The 20,987-nt window shown below is 36.6% G+C and overlaps 1 protein-coding gene across 2 annotated transcripts; it reads left to right on the top strand.

Annotated features, from left to right (window-relative positions):
* Positions 1-406: 406 nt before the first annotated feature.
* LOC148275343 (uncharacterized) lies at positions 407-20,987 on the top strand. 2 transcript variants are annotated; one of them, XM_088235829.1, is made up of 8 exons: positions 407-464; positions 6,729-6,856; positions 11,732-11,953; positions 13,893-14,026; positions 15,610-15,792; positions 17,261-17,347; positions 18,524-18,946; positions 18,983-20,987. In XM_088235829.1, the coding sequence occupies exons 1-8, from the start codon at positions 419-421 to the stop codon at positions 20,901-20,903; spliced, it is 3,144 nt and encodes a 1,047-aa protein (XP_088091955.1). In that variant the 5' UTR covers positions 407-418; the 3' UTR covers positions 20,904-20,987. The 2 variants fall into 2 exon arrangements, with proteins under 2 accessions (XP_088091955.1, XP_088091954.1); XM_088235828.1 differs by having other exon boundaries at positions 18,524-20,987.

Below are 20,987 nucleotides of genomic sequence, written 5' to 3'. Positions count from 1 at the left end.
CGGATTTATTTCGACGGTCTCGAAGAGAAGATATATTTAAGTTAGTTTCTAACTCATTACACGTATATTGGTCTCTGGATAAGCCCAACCACCAGCCAGTCTTTCTCAAAAATCGATGTTGAACTGATTTAATATTCTTGATGTGAACATCATAATATGGAGACCAGATAACAGAGGGATACTCTAGTCGCGGGTGAACTAGGGAACAGAAGAGAGTTTTGAGGGTATTGATATTTTTGAAGTCACTTGTGTTTCTGTTAATAAATCCAAGGAGTTTTAAGGATTTATTGATAACATGTTCAATATGAATTGTACAAGAAAGTTTAGAGTCAAGTATAATACCTAAATAATAACAATGTATTTTTTATTACTTGTTAATGTATATTTTTTTTTATTTTCAGAGGGGACCCCATTTAAAATGAAAAGAGCAAAGGCCCGATGGACAAGTGGTCACCTGGCACTGGGTAAGATTATTCACTAATATAAAAGCGAATTTAGTCGGTCACAACGGAGTCGCGGTGCCGATATATTCTGTTCATTCAAACGAATCTATGTATGTGTACAATAGGGAAATATAACTTTTTTCACATTTTTAAAGTAATGAAGGTCTAAGATAAACCGTCCAGTAAAAAAAAGCATTTTTGCTACTTTTTAGTAGCATAATTTTGTAATTTTTAATTCCCGCGAAAACGGTCATTGCATTGACCACGCCCTAATACGCCACGATTCGTGATGATTTTAAATTTTGTTCCTGACCATTTAAATTTTTTTAGAACATCGTCACGAATCTCGACGTCACAATTATCAATGCCAAACATATCGTGTTTTTCTAGGGACGTTTTTTTGTAATTTCTTTTTTAAAGTTAAATATGAAAACATTTCTCCGCAATATCCATATATTTTGAAAATACTGTTAATTATTTTTAATTCATTTCATATATTTTTATCGGTATTCGTAGTACGTGATATTTCCCGATTTGCTATTTTCACAAAAACTCAGTATTTTTAACAGTGAATTTAAGGTTCCTTTGATATTTGTAGAAATATTTGGAATGAACGATTATATAAATGCAAGAGTATAAGTGTAAAGTCAATAAATTAGAACTAAATATTAAAAAATGCAAAATAATGTCATTTCATAGAACAAAACAACCAATTTCCTTCGAGTACCTATTAGAAAACTCCAAAATTGATGTAGTCAAGTCCATCAGAGATTTAGGAGTTGTTTTGGACTATAAACTGACATACAACGAGCATATAGATAATACAGTAAATAAATCACTGAAATTACTTGGCTTCATTAACAGAATATCCTCTGATTTTACTAATGTCCGTACAATCAAAACTCTTTATTGCTCAACTGTTCGCCCTCTTCTTGAATATGCCTCAGTGGTCTGGTCTCCATTCTATGTCAATCGCATAAATCACATTGAATCAGTCCAACATCGCTTGCTTCGAAAAATAGCGTGGATGCTTGGACTAGAGAGAGATAATTATTCTTATGCTGAAATAGAGTCAATGTTAAATATTTCTAGTCTACAAAAACGTAGAACTAATATTGACTCCATATATATGTTCGGCATACTAAATGGTATAATCGATGTTCCATCATTACTGGGACAAGTAAAATTCAATATTCCGACTCGTAGATTGAGAAACAATGAAGTACTGTTCATCGATCAGCATAGAACAAACTATGGCCTAAATTCTCCAATGACCCGCCTTTGTCGTATTGTTAACTCAAGACAGGATCTGGACTTTTTTGGTTTAAGTTTACAACGATTTAAACGAGCACTAAATAAATAGTCCAGATCTTGTCTCGATGTCCCTTATGTTTGTCAATGCTTCTTTCTTTTTTCTTTAAATGTTTTAAACTACTCTTTTATTGTAATATTTAAACCTTATAAATTGTATACATGGACAATGTCCGTTAATAAATAAATAAATAAATAAGTCCAGGGCCTCAATTATGAACGCTATCTTCATCTGTATATATCGAGACGGTATACTTAACTTCTGTACTATCTGTATCTTACCTCGGTATGTTCTACCTACTTGTCATATCCACATCATATGATCGATACAAGCCAATGAATGACCGCACAAAATTAGTCCGCGTATCTTACGTCATTAACATTTAAAATAGATCTCATTTATATTTAAAATAGGCTTCTGTGATAGAATGCGCTCATTTCAAAGCAATTATAAACTCCAATGAGTCCCAATTTAAGCAAAAATTGCTCGCTTGAACATGATTTGGATACAACTTTTGACATTTACCGAGACGGTGTGCTTAACGATCGTCTGTTTTTATCTACCGAGCGATTACAAAGCCGGCTTATTTAACGCTTCGATACGTACACTCCGGAAGATAGTAAAACAGCGGAAAATATATGTTTTTTTTTGTAGTGGCAACTTTCTTACGCCTAGATACTCTTATATGTTAATAAGGCAGAATCTAGCGACATTATTTTTTACATCTAGCCACTCGTTTCGGAAACCGACAGTAATGTCAGAATTTAATTCGACTTCAAAATTGACTTATTTCTCTCTTTTATTTTTAAGAAAAAAAGTGCCAACCTCAAAACGATTTAAAATTTAAGTAAATAGGATAGAACGCCACGTCACTCTATATTTGCACACATATCTCGCATCCTCCACATGCATACATCTTCTCATGCACGCGCGCCGATTATTCCGACTTTTAACATGCCCATCTTCCAAGTATTTGTTGGATTTGGTCACGCCATGTCTTTATCGGTCTTCCTCTATTTCTTCATCCATCAACATTCGCATCGTAAATATATTTAGCCGTTCTTTCGCTGTCCATCCGCTCTACATGTCCAAACCGGCGCAAAGCTTCTTGATTTTGTCGATAATGCTTGTCTCAGCCTTACATAATGTACGGATCTCGACGTTTGTGCATCTACGTACATAGTTTGACCACACAGAGATCGCATTTCGACAGCATACAACCTACTTTCATCCCTGTTTTTCCAAGTCCAGACTTCGCTCCCATACATCAGGGTCCCGACCGGGACCGGGACTCCACTGTGAACTGCTAATTTTGCCTCTTGCGACAAACATTTATCTGCCGAGGTTGATTTAAGTGCACCGTTCACCCGGCACTCACCCTCCTTTCAATATCTTTCTCAGTCATTCCTCCTAGTAAATATATATGGTGGTGTTTTTTACCTACTAAACGTCGGGTTATGTCGACTGCCTAGTAGGTTCCACATAAATTCCTCATTATTAATCCGCGTTTATATCGTTCCGTAAAAATCGTCTCGTGAGAACGTTTTTTACTTCACGCTCGTTTTGGATAAATCTTCAGACTAATATGGTATGTGTAATGCACAGACAGAGTAAGAGATTGTACTTACAGTTTTATTATCTTTTATCAATACAAAAGATACAATATATAAGCTTAACTAAACTTAATATAAAATAGAATGGAAATACTTAAAAATAACTCAAGAAATCGTAAAATAAGGCCTTTAAGAAAAAGTATGAAATCGCAACAATTAAAATTAAATCAAGTTTTTGTCTAAAGAGCGTGTGTCACCGAACACAACCAAAACGCTTCTCGTCCTGTCCGTAGCTGGGACCTGGCGCGCGACGTCACATGTGACGTCTATAGTGTTGCCACATATACTTACCTTAATGAAATTAGTAAAACAAATAATTATATTCGCATTTCGCATTGCACTCTGGGCGTTTGCTGAACCCAAACAACCTCGGGTCATTGCACGGTTGGAAAACAGGATTATCCTGGAAGCGGTTAGGATAAGACTGTATGAAGCTTTATCCTTTGGAATGTCGTTTTCATAGTTTAACGTAGGCGTTACCGCGTCTTTTGCTATAGTCCTTAAAATATAGCTTGATTAGAATGAAAATAGTCGGCAAAAGTGGGGACATAATTTTGTAGTAACGTCTAAGGAGTGATTTATATTGACACACGAAAAATCATTCGTATCGCCAATGTTAATTAACTTTTTTAATACAAAATAATGATAATAATAATCATGGTTTATTAACAAAAAACACTATTTCTTTATCTACTTCATACATACATAGGTACTGGATTTCTCTCGATTATTTATTTATTTTACAGAAACATACAGTCGACCATTGTCGACATCGACATATATCATTATATAATAACATAAAAAAGATACGGTTTAAAGACAGACCAACGAAGTTTCTAAATAAAAATTATAAATATTAAATTGTGGTACAACAAAAGTTGTGTTTATGTGTATTTGTATGAGAGTAACTGTAGAGGCGTGTTTGTGAGTATTTGTGTGGGATTAAGTGTTCAGGTGTGTGTAAGTGTGAGCATCATTAAATAGCAAGTGGGATCGTATCGCAGCCAAAAAGAATGAGTATTAATTTATTTTTAAATAAAATTAAAGAGCTTGTTAAATATATCAAATCATGAAAAAAAAAAAAGCATTATAGTTAGAGCAAAAACGATAGAGGAAAGACGGTTGTGCATAGTTAGTGCTACAGACTGGCAGATGGAATAAATACTTATTTCTTGTCACGCGACAGGGGACATTAATATTAATTTTGGAGAGTGGGTTAAAAGAGTCTACTTTTTTATTTAATAATTTATATAAATAGCATAATTCAGATATTGTGCGTCTATTTTCAAGGGTACCAATCCATTTTGTTTAGCACATTGGCTGTAAGTGCAAAGCGTTTTATTGTTTTTATAATCAATTATGTATAGTCTGCCTAACTCGGTACAACCTGTTTTAAGGCAGACATTTTTATGCAAAAATAAACAATAACATGACCACATATTAGTTAATTTATTATAAAGTTAAACAATATATATACCATTTATTATTTTAGAATGTTTTTTAGTAAGTTTTCCGATTTTTCTCTACCTAAATCCAATAACCATTTTATTACAAATTTGTTTAATAGAATTCGAGTCATGGTTTTGTAATTTTCGGGTAGCATATTGAATATTTTGGGGCCCAGAAACCTAAAATTTCTTTGCCCGAATTCAGAGTTTGCTGTCGTCCCCATGACCCATCCTCTAGTTTGACTTCTGGTAGTGTGAGAGTGTTCCTTTTGGGATTTGGTAAAATAATTTGCTTTCACAAACATAATTATTAGATAGATATAATTGCCTTATATCTAATATATCGAACTCCTCAAACAACTTGACGCCGGGGTACCTGAAGGGCTTTTTTAAAACATATTTAACTATTGATTTTTGAGCAGATTCGACAGGTTTTAATATTGATTTATTAGTGCCTCCCCATCCTATTAAGCCATAAGTTATAATTGAGTAACAAAAAATATAATATAGTTATTTGAGTTTATAATAGGCTCGTTTTTGGGTTTTTATATCATCTTTCGGAAACAAAGTATCATGTTTGCATGAAAAACTGATAAAATCGATTTTATCAGTTTAACAATACGACAAAGACGGGTCATTGGAGAATTAAGACCATAGTTTGTTCTATGCTGATCGATGAACAGTACTTCATTGTTTCTCAATCTACGAGCCGGAATATTGAATTTTACTTGTCCCAGTAATGATGGAACATCGATTATACCATTTAGTATGCCGGACATATTTGGAATCAATATTAGTTCTACGTTTTTGTAGACTAGAAATATTAAACATTGACTAGATCGGCATAAGAATAATTATCTCTCTCTAGTCCAAGCATCCACGCTATTTTGCGAAGCAAGCGATGTTGGACTGATTCAATGTGATTTATGCGATTGACATAGAATGGAGACCAGACCAATATTCTAGGAGGCATATTCTAGAAAAGATCGAACAGTTGAGCAATAAAGAGTTTTGATTGTACGGACATTAGTAAAATCAGAGGATATTCTGTTAATGAAGCCAAGTAATTTCAGTGATTTATTGATTGTATTATCTATATGCTCGTTGTATGTCAGTTTATAGTCCTAAACAACTCCTAAATCTCTGATGGACTCAACTACATCGATTTTTGAGTTTTCTATTAGGTACTCGAAGGAAATCAGGAACAAAACTTAAATGCTTGATTTCTCAAAACAGGAATTTGAGAGTTAAAGTTTTTTGCCAGTATACCCACGATTTCATAGTCCCTGGACTGGCAGCTGAAGCGTAAGACTGATCATCTTGCCTTTATGTAAAAAAATACCAAGATACTCTGCGATTGGTGTACCAATGCTGTGCCCTATTCACCATTAGGCGTGGAAAGGGAATGATGGTGATGATTATGATGATATCCGGGAGTAATAAAACCATACTTTTCCTCTTTTTCAAAATCTCCACCAAAAACGGAAATTTAGTTATTGATGCTTAAACAAACTATACATAAAAACCTACCTACCTAAATAATGCGTAATTAAAACATAGGTCGCAAGTTGCATAGGTCGTAAGTTGCATAGTTCGTATGTTGCATAGGTCGTAAGTTGCATAGGTCGTAAGTAGCATAGGTCGTCAGTTGCATAGGTCGTATGTTGCATAGGTCGTAAGTTGCATAGGTCGTAAATAGCATAGGTCGTAAGTTGCATAGGTCGTAAGTTGCATAGGTCGTATGTTGCATAGGTCGTAAGTGGCAAAGGTCGTAAGTTGCATAGGTCGTAAGTTGCATAGGTCGTAAGTTGCATAGGTCGTATGTTTCATAGGTCGTAAGTTGCATAGGTCGTAAGTTGCACAGGTCGTAAGTGGACCACTACCTGTATGATAAATATTACTCTTTTTCCAGGAATCATGTTCCTGTGTTGCCTGGTGTTGCCCCACGTGTTTGGTGCAAAAGCCACTTCCCTATTCCGGACAACTACCACAACCACCACCACCACCACCACTACACCAGATCCCACAGACCTCAAAGGGGTTGGTATTATTTTTCACATTTTTTTATTTTTTTATTATTTTTTTTTATTTATAAATCATATAACACAAAGTATTTTGCAAGTATAATACGTTGAATTACATTCCCAGGAGTTACAACAACTCAATTCGGGACATAAATAATATTAACATTTAGAAAATAACACATATTGAGAACAACAAAGAAACAAAGCAAGTTTAGCACCTTTATAACTAAATATAGCACAACAATATATACGCCTAAAACCTTTTCTTACACAAGCAGAATAAATATATATTTAAAAAAACGCTTTTAAGAATTAAAAAAAGTAGTGAAATCTACTAAGGGAGATAAGGTGAGGACATAACTTTGTAGTAACGTCTAAGGAGTGATTTATATTGACACACGAAAAATCATTCGTAGCTGACGTGTTAATTTATTTTTGTAATACAATGCTTGACATATACATCAACATCATCATCATCATTACCTTTTCGCACCTAATGGTGCATAGGGCACTGCATTGGTACACCAATCGCAGCGTATCTTGATCATTTTTGTTACATGATGATCAGTCTTACGCCTCAGGTGCCACTATGAAATATTCTAGTGTACACTCTTTCAAATAATATTTCATATCAACCATGTCGGGGATCGAATCCGAGACCTCTTGCATGGTAGACTAACACACTGACCATTACACCACGAGGCCGACAAAACTATATAAAATCAATAATATTTTGAGTTTGTCCAAATTTTTGTAGTATAGAAATTGAAAAATGAATAATTTTCAGGCGTTGCCTAGTATGTAGGTGAAATAATTCAATTAGATGAATCTCACCCGCATAAATAAAGGTTTCAGCTCTTCAACTTCACAAACATCAACAGACGAAAGAATTGAAGGGAGTTATTTATATTGACACACGAAAAATCATTTGTATCTGGCGTATTATTTTATTTTTTTATTACAATGCTTGAAACATAAATCTCAACATTAATATATAAAATCAGTTTTAAAACTAAAATAAACCTAATTATTAACGACGTTCTTACAAGGTTACATCATTTTGCAAAAACGTTAGAGATGGGACAAATTGATCAATGTTAATTGATCGAATAAAACAATTATTATAAATGTATAAATGTCTCATTTTTTGGTGGACAATTGTGTTAAACACACTATAATAGGCTTGTTTTTTCGCTTTTTATATCAATTTTCGGAAACAGTTTCATAATGAAATGATGTTATGTATGAGGTTAATTTTTTTTTGTCAATTTTTATTTTTTGAAGACAACATTTTTGAGAAGGGATATGGAAGTCAAAGCATTTACAAGGCTGATGACCTGTCATTGGCTGGTTTAGGTTGCCACTTTACACACTGTCTAACATTCATCATTTTGCCTATGTTTAAACATCAATATTTCCTCTTTGCGAAGCAAAAGAGCTGAAACGCGTATCAATGTAGGTGAGATTCATCCTTTTTCAATGTTTATACTTCGTTTTATTAAAAATGATTTGAGTATATCCAAATGTTTGCAGACAGGCTGGATTTCCTCCCTAGGGAGTTATTTAGATCTATGATTAAATTTGTTAGTGTAAACCAATGATTTGACGACATTCCCTACTCAAAAATATTTTCACTCTCTTGCAACAAATTATTATTATATATACGGCCTAAGCCAATTACAACAGTTACATGAAGAAACATAAATGCAAGAAACTGAACAAAAAGAACATAAAACTATTTAGCAAAGACAAACAAGGGCAAAACAATAATAGTATACAATATATTTTAAAAAACAAAGGACCCAAAACTTTGAGCTAAACCATGCCAATCTAACTTCATCCCACACTGTTTAGTCGCGAAGAGATCTACGAAAAGCCGGAAGATCTATCCCAAAGAATTCCAAGTCGTGTGATGAATCGACTAATCTACACATTCTGGACATCGGGGCATAAAAACCAAAGTTGCTCTTAAAAGATTTTAGAAATAGCAGATTTGACTTCTGGTGACACGGTTGGGAACATGAAAAGAAATTGATCGCAACAGAGATGGGACATCACTTGTGGCATTAAGTATTTGGAAAATGCATATAAGGTCCATCTCAGTTCTACGTCTCCAATGAAGACAGATTAAGAGATTGCTCTATTTCAAAATAGGAATAATTACGCCTTTGTAATCCGAGCAACCATGCCACTTTTCTTAGAAAACGATGTTGGACAGACTCAATATGGTCAACATGAGTCCTGTAGAATGGAGCGTCTTCTAGATAGGGTCGAATATTGAAGAAATCCAGCCTATCTGCAAACATTTTGACATACTCAAAACATTGTAGGTCAAGTATTTTCATTAACCTAACACGATAAAATTGATTACAAAGAGAAATGAAACCGTAAATAATCGACTGCTTTAATTAACTTGTATAATAATTATTCTTACATTTTCCGTTATTAAATTAAATTAATCAATTTATTACTTTAGCGCACGTTAGCGCACGCACCTTTCGTTGGCTGGTTTACGTGGCCACTTTACACGCTGTGTAATATTCATAATATAAACCAAATACATTTAAAACTTTATACAACACTTTGTACGCAGTAATTTGGAGTTTGCGTCCGTCGTGTGGAGCCTACCCTACCTGACCTCTACGACTGAACTGTACAAAAAAACACACCAGTTTGACATAAACTACTTGACTGAAATTGAGACCTTAAAAATTGTGCACAAAATAACACTGGGAAACATACAAGCGACGACATAATATTAGCCAAAAATGCTGACATACACAAATATAACACCAGACAACAACAACACTATCATATTGAAAAAGCAAAGACAAACACAGGACAGTCAAAAATACTACATAATAGACTTAAACACTACAACGACCTAACTTACTACTTGAAAACTTTTACTGGAGACAAATTTAAAATCAATCTAAAAGAGCACATGATGACTGAACTAACTAGACTAGACGAGACATAAAATGATTAGACAATATTAAATTTCTAATGTAACCCTAACGGGTTTTTTAAAATTGTAAATAAATAAAAAAATAATGAATAACCACAAAGTTAGTGCTTCAAATATAAACTTTACTTTATGAAAAAGTTGTATTTATTTTTATTTAAGAAGGTAAACCATGAACAGAAAATATATAGCTTACCAAATGCTGGGCTTCATTTAAAGAATTCCCAAACCTTTTAAAAAACCAAATATATTTTTAACACTTTTGTACGCAGTAATTTGGAGTTTGCATCCGTCGTGTGGAGCCCACATTACGTAACAAACATTGAAAGGATTGAAAATGTTCAACGAAAATTTTTTAAATACCTACATTATAAAAACAATAAAACGCTTTGTACTTACAGCCAATCTACCAAACAAAATGGATGTTTTACCCTTGACAATAGACGCACTGTATCTGAGTTATGCTATTTACATAAATTATTAAATAATAAAGTAGACTCTTTTAACCTACTCTCCAAAATTAATCTTAATGTCCCCTCGCGCGGGACAAGAAATAAGTATTTATTCCATCTGCCAGTCTGCAGCACTAACTATGCACAACACTCTTTCCTCTATCGTTCTTGCTCTAACTATAATGCTTTTTTTTCATCTATTTATATATTTTACATACCCCTTAATTTATTTAAAAATAAATTAAGACTTATTATTTTTGGCTGCGATATGATCCTACTTACTATTTAATGATGCACACTCCTGAACACTTACTCCCACACTAATACACATAAACACACATCTACATTTACTCTCATACAAATACACATAAACACATCCTTTCGTTGTAATACTATGTATGATTTTTATTTAGAAACTTTGCCGGTCTGTCTTTAAACTGTATTTGAAAAATATATATATTATATCACTGTCGACTGTTTGTTTGTTTAAAATAAATAAATAAATAATAATAATTTTGGCCATGTTTGAATATCTATATTTTTTAAATTCTTTAATGAAAAATACATCATAACACTCGGAACATTTGGGAAAAATCTTTCTTGGATCTTTTTCTTGCAACTGGCGGAAATCAAACCCATGACTCCAGTTTCACAGTCCCCGTCTTACCAACTGAACCACGAAATTCTACAAACATTTGGATAAACTAAAAATATCGTCATAAAATTAAATAAAGACATTTGATCCGTATAAAAACTCTCTTCTGTTCCCTGGTTCGCCCGCACCTAGAGTACTCCTCTGTTATCTGGTCTCCGTATTATGATGCTCACATCAAACATATTGAATCAGTTCAACATCGATTTTTAAGAAAGATAGGCTGGAGGTTGGGCTTATCCAGAGACCAATATACGTATAATGAGTTAGAAACTAGCTAAAATATATCTTCTCTTCAAGACCGTCGAAATAAATCCGACCTTCTAGTCCTATTTAAAATTCTCAACTCACTGTTTGATGCGCCTGAACTACTGAGCTCGATAAAATTAAATATCCCAACTAGAAACCTCAGACAAAACTTACTCTTTCATACCGATAACCATAGAACTAACTATGGTTTTCATTCCCCTACGCCCAGAATTCTCAGGTCTGCCAACAAACATACCAGTCTTGATTTCTTTGATAACAAGTTGTCTTCTTTCAAACGATCACTGAATCAAATTCAATTATAAACACCTCTCTCCCGCTTCCACTCCCACCGAGTCTACTATATACCATTGTGCCTTTCTACTTTACTTTATGATAATTTCTATGTGTAAATATGTCCTTGAAAATGTCCATTGGGCGTATATATAAATTAATAAATATTTACAGCTCCCAGGGAGTTGAATCCAGTCCTAGTCCACAAAAATTTGGACAAACTCAAAATATTGTTGATCTTAATAATTGTATATTATAATCCAATAAAATATCTCATTCCAGGCGTCAGAACTGGACTCCGCCTCGAACGTGACCATCAACAGCAACTACACGGGGATCCCCCAGAAGGACTACATCTACGACCCCAACTTGCCGCGCGAGCTGAACGGCTACAACCTGTCGTCCTACCCCTTCCTGGAGACGGTGCCTTCGCTGGACCAGATCACCTTCCGCTGCGACGGCCTGCACGACGGCTTCTACGCCAGCATTGAATACAAGTGCCAGGTTAATGCTAGCTACGCAGAATTATAATATGGCAGAAGGCGCGTAGAATCACGATTGCATACATCGCACTCTGTCCAAAGTCTGACATCCCGCCTTTGCGCATGCGTGAAGTGGCCGCGTAATGTTACCAGACCGCGAACAATATATTATCATAACACAAATGTCAGATAATTTTCTGTAATGTTATGTTATTTTACGACTGGAATTTTATTAATATTTTAACTTTGTGGTCAAACATTTTACTAAATGTTATTAAATATTTGTATATAACCACTTACCGACTTTTCTATGTCTACCGGTTTCGTCAGGACACCAATTAAACCAACATGCAAAACCCACTATACACCTTCACCATAGTTGTTGCACAAAAATATAAAACCAACACGACATGCATTTCAATAAGCACATGCACTGATTAAATTGTGAAAATATTTTGTTGTTTGAGAAATAAATGCAAAAAGTAGAGGGGATGGAGGGAGGGGGTGAGCTTAATAGGTTAAGGGTGACCATTACAGTAGAACATCGTTTAACAGACTATATTGAAAGGTTGTTTGATTATTGATCAAAGGAACATTATTTTTTAAAGCTTTCCTAGTGTAAAATATTTCCATATTATTTACTTTTAACCCTTTATTATTTGTATGTAAGATTTTAACTCCTGCATTTTTATTGAAGTCATGATTTAAACTGATTAGGTGATTTGCGATTTCAGTCTGATTCAAAAATTTATAAAATAATTTAGTTTTCTCCTAAATATTAAACATAACTATCAGTAGAGATTTGAGACAATTTGAGACTTATGCCCGTATGCAGAGACAAACCTTAAGGTGAGGAAAGTGCATTCTATTGTCTTCACCTTCGGGTTATTCTCTGCATTTGAAATTAGAATGTACTTTCCTCACCTCAAGTTTTGTCTCTGCATACGGGTATTATGCACCTAATTTGAGGCTTAGTCTCAATTTACCTTTACCAAAAAAATGCTTTTAGTTCTGAGGATTTTAAATTTCACGCTACCAACCTACGCCGAAAGTGTCAAACATGGCGTTGACTTGTTTACGGAAAAGTTCCTCACGAGATCGTATTATTAAATCGATTTAGATCAGAAATATCTTCGAATTAAAAATCAATGCCAATCTCTCAGTAAATATTACTTACTTTGTCTAAATTTTCTTTTGACAGCAATTATACGTTCACAATGGAAGGTCACTTCCAGTGCTGTCTGAGTAGCAATGATACCAAATGTAATATTATGTGGCGCGGAAGTTTCGTCTCAAATTACATTCAAGTCTCATGCTGTATGCTTTTACGGTACTGTACATAGTTTAAGTGGTTCACAAATTCTGTTAGTTACAGTATGATATTAGTAATAATAGATGATAGATATTCATATTAATATATTACTATTAAAAAGTCTACAATGAAAGCATCCACCCCTTTCCCGAAACTGTTCATAAAGACTTGAGGCTTTCTTCAGTTTCGCATATCAATATCAATTTTTTTTTGAAAACTAATTAAGCGAAAATTTAATATTTCTTTACAATCAAACCGCGAAAATAACAAAACAAATAAACTTTAAAAACTTTCATTGTACCCCTCACTGCAGTTTTGTCAGTTTGTGATCAATCAAATACACATGGTCAGCACAATCACCCTTTTCTAATTTCCCAGTACGACAGTGGAGGAATACAGTGTTAGTTCCAAATTGAGACCGCGGCCGCACGCTCCAGATCCCGCATCGGAAAGGAAGAAGAACTTAGTAATACAAACAAATCAATCAAACGACACGAAACCCAAATACATATGGGAAACATTAGAATAATTTGCCCTATACAACATGCACTCAATCAACAGAAGAAAAACAATACGTATCTATAACAAATCACAGTGGAACATCAAATCATTAAAAAGTCTAGATGTAAACAGTTGCTTTCTTCTCCAGGTGTACCACCAATGCCTGTACGGGACCAGGTACGATTTCCTCTGCGCCAACTACACGGCCTTCGACCAGAAGACGTTCATCTGCCACTTCGTGTCGGAGATAGACTGCGTCAACTCGCAGAAGCACTGGGGAAGGTGACTATGCTCCTCTCTTTATAAGTAAAGGGCGCTTAGCAATAAATTAATATCTCAACACGTCTCGCACATCTGTAACATGGCTGATCTGCATATAGGCACATAAGCAATGCCTACCCTACTAAAATTTCATTCAAAAAGTAACAAAAAATATTATAAAATATGCGAGTAACTATTTGTCAAATTTAAAAAATGCGCCAGATATAATTCAGTTAAGTACTTTATCGTGCCGATCGGCGCGCTGCCATCGGCCAGGATCGGCTTAGGCAAAAACTACAAATGATTATTTTGTTCATATTGCAGCTGCTGTTTACATGAACAAAACGTGTATGTGTGGGTTTTTTGTCAGTTGTAATAACGCGTGTATGGGTAACTTTACAAGCAGTGCTTTTCATGAACAGACGAATAGGTTACTGTAAAAGACAGTCAAACATTAAATGTCTAATAAATAACCTCAAACGCCTCAAACCGATTTCTTTCATACAATCGAGAATATGGTCCACGTTTATTTTGTCAATAAAAAATTGAAATGGAATCTGTGAAACTTGTGGTAGTGACGGAAATGTGTGTTTAACTGTTTAAAGAAATAGCGCGTGGGGTGGCGATTTATAATTTGCGTGGGTATTACTTGAATGAATCGTTGATCTGTGTTTATTTTTTCGGGGTGAGAAAAATGCGTTTGCGCGATGATGGCAGATGCGGCCAATCAAACCACAGCAGACAAATGTCTACCTTTGGGAAGTCAGGAAAGGGGATCAGGGACAGGAATCCGGATGCTAAATCTCCAAGTCTTGGCTTCTGGGTAATTTTTCCTTCTTTCGGCGCACACAGCACTTCACTATGTTTATGCGGGGAATATATCGATGAATGTGGCGGCGCGGCGGTCAGAAGATGTAAATGTGTGCGGATGCGGGCAGATGATTAAAAGGCGAGCGGATGCGGGTATCTGCTCGCCGAAACGGGCCCTTACATGACGGATACAATATTTTTTTTTAAAGAATAATACTATGTATGATTCCTGTTGCTAGGTTGCATCGCAAAATGCTTAAGATATCTTGGACAGACCTGATAACGAACTCAGAAGTCTTAAGTCGAGCTAGAACGAACAGAGAACTCTTAACCATGAATTTTATGAAATTTCGTATCTGGGGCATATTTTGCATGGAAAAAAGTACCACTTGCTTAATTTAATTTTGAAGGGCAAGATTGGAGGTCGCCGAGAAGCTGGAAGAAGACAGAGGTCCTGGTTGGGTAATATACGAGGCTGGACTGGTTTCAGATTTTCCGGGCAGCACAGGACAGAGAGACTTTCGCCAAAGTGATAGCCAACATTAGGGATACCTGACAAGGCACTAAGAGAAGAAGAAGAAGATACCCAACACAAATCAACTTTCCTGTACATTTCTGTAACTAAATATGTAGATATTTTGTTTTTGTGAAAATTCGGAAAGTTTTAAACTCCACTTATTCTGTGTTATTGATTTCAAACCCTCTCCTGAAAATGTTACTTCTTGTAGATATTTCACTTTAAGCGGTCCTAAACTGCAACTAGCTCTGTTTACCTTTTCAATTGACCTTTCCAGAAACGACGCGCTGTACAAAGCTACGACGACGTCCACGGCAGCGCCCCCCAGTACCACGCCCACTACGACCACCACTGCCGCGCCCCCGCGTCGCAGGAGGCCAGCCAGGAGGCGCCGGCCTCACTACGACTACTACGACGATGACTTAGAGGCCAGGGACGAGGACTACTACGAAGAGGACAGGCAAGGCTTTCAGATCATTTTTGAGTTTTCTCTTAGAATTCATCATTCCCCTTTCTTCGCCTTATTATATATACGGCCTATGCCAATTATAGCAGTTATTTAAAGAGACATATGTACAAGAAATTGCACATAAAGAACTTAAAATCACACGTCCAATAATCTACATCTCAACTTAAGTAAGTGTCAGGTTATAAGATTTTTCCGTCTGGAAAATCCAATTATATATGACTACTCGCTGAACGATGAAATATTATCATCTGTGTCTAGTATACGAGATTTGGGTATTATACTTGACACTAAACTTTCTTTTACAATTCATATTGAACATGTTATCAATAAATCCTTAAAACTCCTTGGATTTATTAACAGAAGCACAACTGACTTCAAAATAGCAATACCCTTAAAACTCCCTTCTGTTCCCTAGTTCGCCCGCACCTAGAGTACTCCTCTGTTATCTGGTCTCCATATTATGATGTTCACGTCAAGAATATTGAATCAGTTCAACATCGATTTTTCAGAAAGATAGGCTGGAGGTTGGGCTTATCCAGAGACCAATATACGTATAATGAGTTAGAAACTACCTTAAATATATCTTCTCTTCGAGACCGTTGAAATAAATCCGACCTTTTAGTCCTATTTAAAATTATCAACTCACTCTTTGATGCGCCTGAGCTCAATAAAATTACATATCCCAACTAGAAACCTCAGACAAAACTTACTCTTTCATACCGATAACCATAGAACTCCCTCTTTACTTTTGGCCCGAAATTTCATTTTATGTTTACGTTTACTTTATACAGTAAGAATATTTTATTGTCACAACTCTTTCATACTGATTTTAACTACCTCACATTATATTACATTTTTTCGTGGGTATGGGTTTTTTTTTTGTCGTTCACTGAAGCGTATATTCTTTAAATTTCTTTTTCTTGTTTTTAAGAGCCAAAATCACTCGCAAACGAGTGGAGGCGTATAAAAAAAAAAAAAAAAAAAAAAAAAAACCATAGAACTAACTATGGTTTCCATTCCCCTATGCCCAGAATTCTCAGGTCTGCCAACAAACATACCAGTCTTGATTTCTTTGATAACAAGTTGTCTTCTTTCATACGATCAGTGAATCAAATTGAAGTATAAACACCTCTCTCCCGCTTCCACTCCCACCGAGTCTACTATATGCCATTGTGTCTTTCTACATTATTTTATAATAATTTTCTATGTATACATATGTCCTTAAAAAATGCACTTTGGGCGTTTATATAAATAAATAAATAAAACTGTGTGACAAAGACAAACAAGGGCAACAATAGACTGGTATACAATATATTCACATAAACATATAACAGCGACCTCATGCCTTCTGTCAATCTCTAACTGGGGTAGGAGCTCCACAGCTTGCAGCAACCTTATCCTACACATATTGGAAATTAAATCATGTCTGCAATTTCTAAAAGTGACTTGTTTTCAGCAGAGCATACAGCGAGGGCCGCAGGAGAAGGAAGAGGCCGCGCCCTGGACAGAGAAGACCAGCCTACGATGACGACTATGAAGACGACAGGTTAGAAAAGTTCTTTTTAATCAATCTTAGTCGCAGCATTCAGCTGATGCCATCTGATGAGTGAGCAAGTGCTATAGGAAATTGGACATAAAAAAATTAACACCTCATTCTAAAATCATCGAATGTCCAGAGTTTTCAAAAATGCGTTGACATATTACTATAATTATTCGTGTGGATGGATTTATATAACACCATTTTTGTGAATATCACCTCAAAAGCGCTGTATGATAAACATCCCAACACGTCTTGCAGCTTCAGAGCGCATGGACGGTATGAAACCTAGCCCCCCATTTACATAACTTAAAAATTAAATTTGAGTTTATCTAATTATTTTTTCTAAATCGTTTACAAATAAGAGCTAAATTCCTATTAATGAGTTTGAAATAATTTGATTTGGTGGTAATGTGGCGCCGGTTCACTTCCAGTTCTTTTTGAAAGCAGCCATTTTCCGTAACTTACACCCCCAGGTATTTGAAACTCTCGACGCTTTCGATGATTTGGTTTGACAGTCAGGGTATTTTGATCATCAAGGCACGAAGTGTTACACAGTAGGTGGGTTTTGAAGTTCTTCCTGGGATTAGGTGTGAAGGAGGCAGCGTTCAATTCCAATAAATGGCCCAGAGACCAGAAGATGGCGATTATTATTCTTAGTGAACATTGATTTCAACACCATCAAAACAGTGTCGGAAAGACTCAAAAGTCTGTCTAAATTTTAGTGGACATGAACTGGATTCAACCCCCTCGGGAGTTATGCAATGTCCCCAAAACGCGAGATGACTCAGCGCAGAACAACTCACCACGGAGAACTAGTGACGTCAGACCTCTTGCAAATAGCAAAACGATGTGATGTTTCAAAGCCAGTTTAACGTCTACCAACATAGACGACAAGATGGATGCATATGGAAGAAGCCCACGAATTTTAACTGATGTTTGATTGCGTATTGTGTATGAACATATTACATGTTTTATTTTACATTATATTTTACATTACAGTACAGTATGAACATACATCAGAGATAAAGAAATATTTTGGAAAAGTATGGAAAATAGTCTGTGATAACTAAAACCAGCCTATGACATACAGATCATAAGCACCCAAAATGCTTTATACCCTTTTTGATTGTTGGATTGAAATATGTGAATATATTTGTTAAATTGTGAATCTCTTTGTTGTAGGTATGAACGTCGGCCAGAAGGAAGAACTCGGATAGAGGACGAGGACTATGATGACAGAAGAAGCTACGATAGGCCTCGCAAGGGAAACAGGAGGCCCAGCGAAGATAGAGATAGGAAACCTCTCGACAGTGAAGAGGAACCAGCCCGGCCTCAGGACAAGAGAAAACCTGCGCGAGGGAGCTCTAACGACAAGAGAACGGACTTCGATAGAAGGACATACGACGATGATAGAAGAGACCCTCCGAGAAGACCTTTCAGGGACGAAAAACCACTCAAAGAAGTCGAGGATTCAAAAGAAACAGCGTCAAAGGCAGAAAGACCTCTCCGGGACGAGAGGCCGAATAGAGATAGGCCGTTCAGAGATAGGCCCCACAGAACAGAAGAGAAAAGCAGAAATGACGACAGAAATAATAGGAATGATAGGCCAAAAAATGATGATAGACCGAGAAACGATGATAGGCCTAGGAATGATGATAGACCCAGAAATGATGATAGGTCAAGGAATGATGATAGACCGAGGAATGATGATAGACCCAGAAATGAAAGGCCCAATAGAAACGATGACAAAGTAGAAGAAAGCAGAAATTTCGACAATTCAAAGAAAATTGAACCGACTGCGGGAGGTGTCCTTGTCAAGCCGAGTGGAGCGTCTCTCTTCAGCAAGCCCAGACTGCCTCCCAAAATTGCAAGACCCGTACCGAGCAGCGAAAAAGACAAATTCAAATATGTTACGATAGCTCCCACAACCACTCTCGGTCCACTAGACGATTATTATTACGATGATTACGAAGATGATCCCAAATCAACGTCTTCTTCGTATAAAACAACCGCTAGATCGAGGCCAGAGCCAGCAGAAAGAGGAAAAATCAAGGCAAAACCAGACAGGAACAGGTCAAATTTTGACCAAGACGCACCAAAACGACCTCTCTCCGGTGCGTCGGGGAATATTAGGCAGAGGAGACCAGATGATTCTAAGAGACCAGCTGATTTAGAAGATGAATACGAAGAAGTCGAAGACGTCAGGCCGAGAAGGCCATCCTCGACCAGAGGACGTGAGGAAGGAAGATATTCCTCGAGAAAAAAACCAGCAAAAGTAGAAGAAGATTATTACTACGATTACGAGGAAACGAGACCTAAAACTAGCAGCAAAAAAGACGAAGATAAACACAGTATCAATACAAGGGCTAAGGAAGAACCAGTAGAGAGTGAGCAATCAGGCGAAAAGAGTTCTTCGTCAAAAAGCAAAGAAACAACTTCGACCGAAGTAACAACAACCAAAAAAACACAAGGTTTTGTAAGAGTTGTTAAGCGACCCTTTTTACCGTCTCGGGGAGGCAGCCCCTACTTGCCGAGAGGCCTGCAACCACTCGGAGGAAAAAATGCAGAAAAAACTACAACCGTTACAACGAGCACGACGACGACTACGTCGACGACTCAGAAACCGCAGCAAGCGGACTATAGTTATGATAGCGATTACGACGTGAAGTATGACAAACAGTCTCCGGGCGACAGAGATCCGGCGGAAAATGATTCCATAGAGTATGGACAAAGCGGGGAACATAACTACGAAGTCAATGAACAGTCAAGGGATGAAGAAAAATATGCGGATGGTGATGGAAATGTAGATCAACAAAATTATACTCCAAGTAAACAGAACCCTCCTGTAGTCAGTCAAATTGATGATAAATTAAACAAGGAATCACTCACAACTGAAAAGATTTTAGAAAAAACCACCACTCCCGTGCCGGTTTATAATTTCAGAGGCAACACTCAATATGACAGCATATCAAAAGACCAAGAATTCAACCAAGTCAATAAGCCAGACAAATTCTTAGAAAAAGAAGCGACGTTCCGACCATCGCCACAAATATCCGATCCTTACAAGCCGACAAACAAACCGTACACGCCCCGAATACCGGAAAACATATCGATCAAGCAGAACTTGGCGGATTCGATCGAGAGCGACTACGACGTAACTCTGAACGACGCGCTGAATCCCACGTTACCGAACCTGACGCCAGTCAGGAGCTATCCCACCCCGTTTGTCGGCACGCCCGACCGGGACTACACATTCGCGAGGTTCCGGAACAACTATCAAGAAGCGGGGAATCCCCAGGCGTATCAGTACAGAAATCAAAACAACAAGTTCAACAGTTCTCCACGGAGATACCAGGGCGCTTTTGTCAAGAACGTCCCCGCCGACAGCTCGTTCGCAGCGTCGGACAACTCGGGTAGGAGCATCGTCGTCAGGACTCCGCAGTCCTTCATCATCCCGCAGCCGAGTTACCAGGGGGCCTATACTCCCGAGGAAACCAACGCGGGCCTGAGACAGGGCCACGCGAGTTATCGTCACGTGAACCTGGGGGATTATTACGTTTAGTGATATGATAGCTCGTAAGAATGTGTATATGTGTAATATTTAATTGTATCTTATACTGCCAAAAAAATATATAAAAAAGAAAAA

This window comes from Micrasema longulum, unplaced genomic scaffold, assembly GCF_059751315.1.
Source record: "Micrasema longulum isolate JH-2025_06_02 unplaced genomic scaffold, ASM5975131v1 h1tg001453l, whole genome shotgun sequence".
NCBI lineage: Eukaryota > Metazoa > Arthropoda > Insecta > Trichoptera > Brachycentridae > Micrasema > Micrasema longulum.
Note: the sequence above shows the minus strand (reverse complement) of the source record. Positions and strands in the feature narration are given on the sequence as shown.

Excerpts from the sequence above, each read along its gene's own strand:
- LOC148275343 (XM_088235828.1), top strand. The coding sequence starts at position 419 with ATGAAAAGAGCAAAGGCCCGATGGACAAGTGGTCACCTGGCACTGG. Across the intron at positions 465-6,728 it reads AAGTGGTCACCTGGCACTGG|GAATCATGTTCCTGTGTTGC; the intron begins GTAAGATTATTC and ends CTCTTTTTCCAG. Across the intron at positions 6,857-11,731 it reads ATCCCACAGACCTCAAAGGG|GCGTCAGAACTGGACTCCGC; the intron begins GTTGGTATTATT and ends ATCTCATTCCAG.